This window comes from Phaethon lepturus, unplaced genomic scaffold, assembly GCF_000687285.1.
Source record: "Phaethon lepturus isolate BGI_N335 unplaced genomic scaffold, ASM68728v1 C13787351, whole genome shotgun sequence".
In the NCBI taxonomy this organism is placed as follows: domain Eukaryota; kingdom Metazoa; phylum Chordata; class Aves; order Phaethontiformes; family Phaethontidae; genus Phaethon; species Phaethon lepturus.
The window spans coordinates 390-1,600 of NW_010575594.1; the positions used below are offsets into that span (position 1 = coordinate 390).

At 56.2% G+C, this 1,211-nt stretch overlaps 1 protein-coding gene across 1 annotated transcript; it reads left to right on the forward strand.

Moving 5' to 3' along the window:
* Window positions 1-400: 400 nt before the first annotated feature.
* Window positions 401-982, forward strand: LOC104627401 (prickle-like protein 2; the record flags this gene model as incomplete). Its single annotated transcript, XM_010295604.1, is given in 2 exon segments — window positions 401-897; window positions 899-982. Coding segments are annotated over 2 exon segments (581 nt in total), but the record flags the coding sequence as incomplete, so codon positions are not given.
* Window positions 983-1,211: the final 229 nt, after the last annotated feature.

Here is a 1,211-nt window from a genome sequence, read left to right on the forward strand (position 1 = left end):
GGTTACATATTTAACCAAGGCAGCACAAACTCCTCACTATGGGTTGGTTGGAGGCTTTTTGGGTTTTTTAATAGGCGGGGTATTATTGCTTTGACTTCAAGGACTTTATGGAGAACTTCTTGCATTCCTTTGCTTTATGATCGGAAATAGCCCCATTTAATATGAAATAGTTCGAGGCTTGGTTCTGCTGCCTTTCCCAACACGAAGTAACTCCCGAGCAAAGGCCTGCAGCCTGCAAAAAATTAAGAGTGAGTTTAACTTCATGTGTCAGAGAAACCCTGCTGAAGGGCTTTCGAGAGCGAGCCTGGGTGTGGGCTGCTGCTAGGGGATGCATGTATTAAGTGCAGCACAAAGTGATGTACGTGGGCTAACTCTGACACTGTGCATCTTCCCCCTCGAGGTATCGACCAGGGCCAGATGACGTATGACGGCCAGCACTGGCACGCCACCGAGACCTGCTTCTGCTGCGCGCAGTGCAAGAAGTCCCTGCTGGGACGGCCCTTCCTGCCCAAGCAGGGGCAGATCTTCTGCTCCAGGGCCTGCAGCGTTGGCGACGACCCCAATGGTTCCGACTCCTCCGACTCGGCTTTCCAGAGTGCACGAGCCAAAGAGTCCCGCCGCAGCGCCAAGATCGGCAAGAACAAGGGGAAAGGCGAGGAGGGGGCACGCAGCCCGTGCAACCAGCTACAGGTCACCTCCAACCGCCTCTCCACCGATGTGGACCCGCTCTCACTGCAGATGGATTTGCTGAGCTTGGCCAGCCAGACGCCGAGCCTCAACAGGGAGCATGTGTGGAGGAGCAGGGACGAGCTCTATCACTATGGGAACAAAATGGAGCAGAGTCAGTCCCAAAGCCCTTTGCAGCTTCTCAGCCAGTGCAACATAAGGACCTCCTATAACCCTGGCCAGGTCCCGGGCTCGCAGCCGGATTTATGGGCGAAACATTTCAGCAACCCGAAGAGGAGCTCCTCGTTGGCGATGAAGGGCCACGGCGGCAGCTTCATCCAGGACTGCAGGGAGGACTACTACTCGGGGAGGCTTCGCTCGCAGGAGAGCTACAGCGACATGTCCAACCAGAGCTTCCCTGAGACCAGAGGAAGTCTCAAAGTCCCCAAGTACGAAGAGGAAGAGGAAGGAGGGATGCCGACACCGCAGTGCCGCACCCGGCACCCCATCAACGCCCTCAAGTTCACAGAGGACCTGACGCCCAC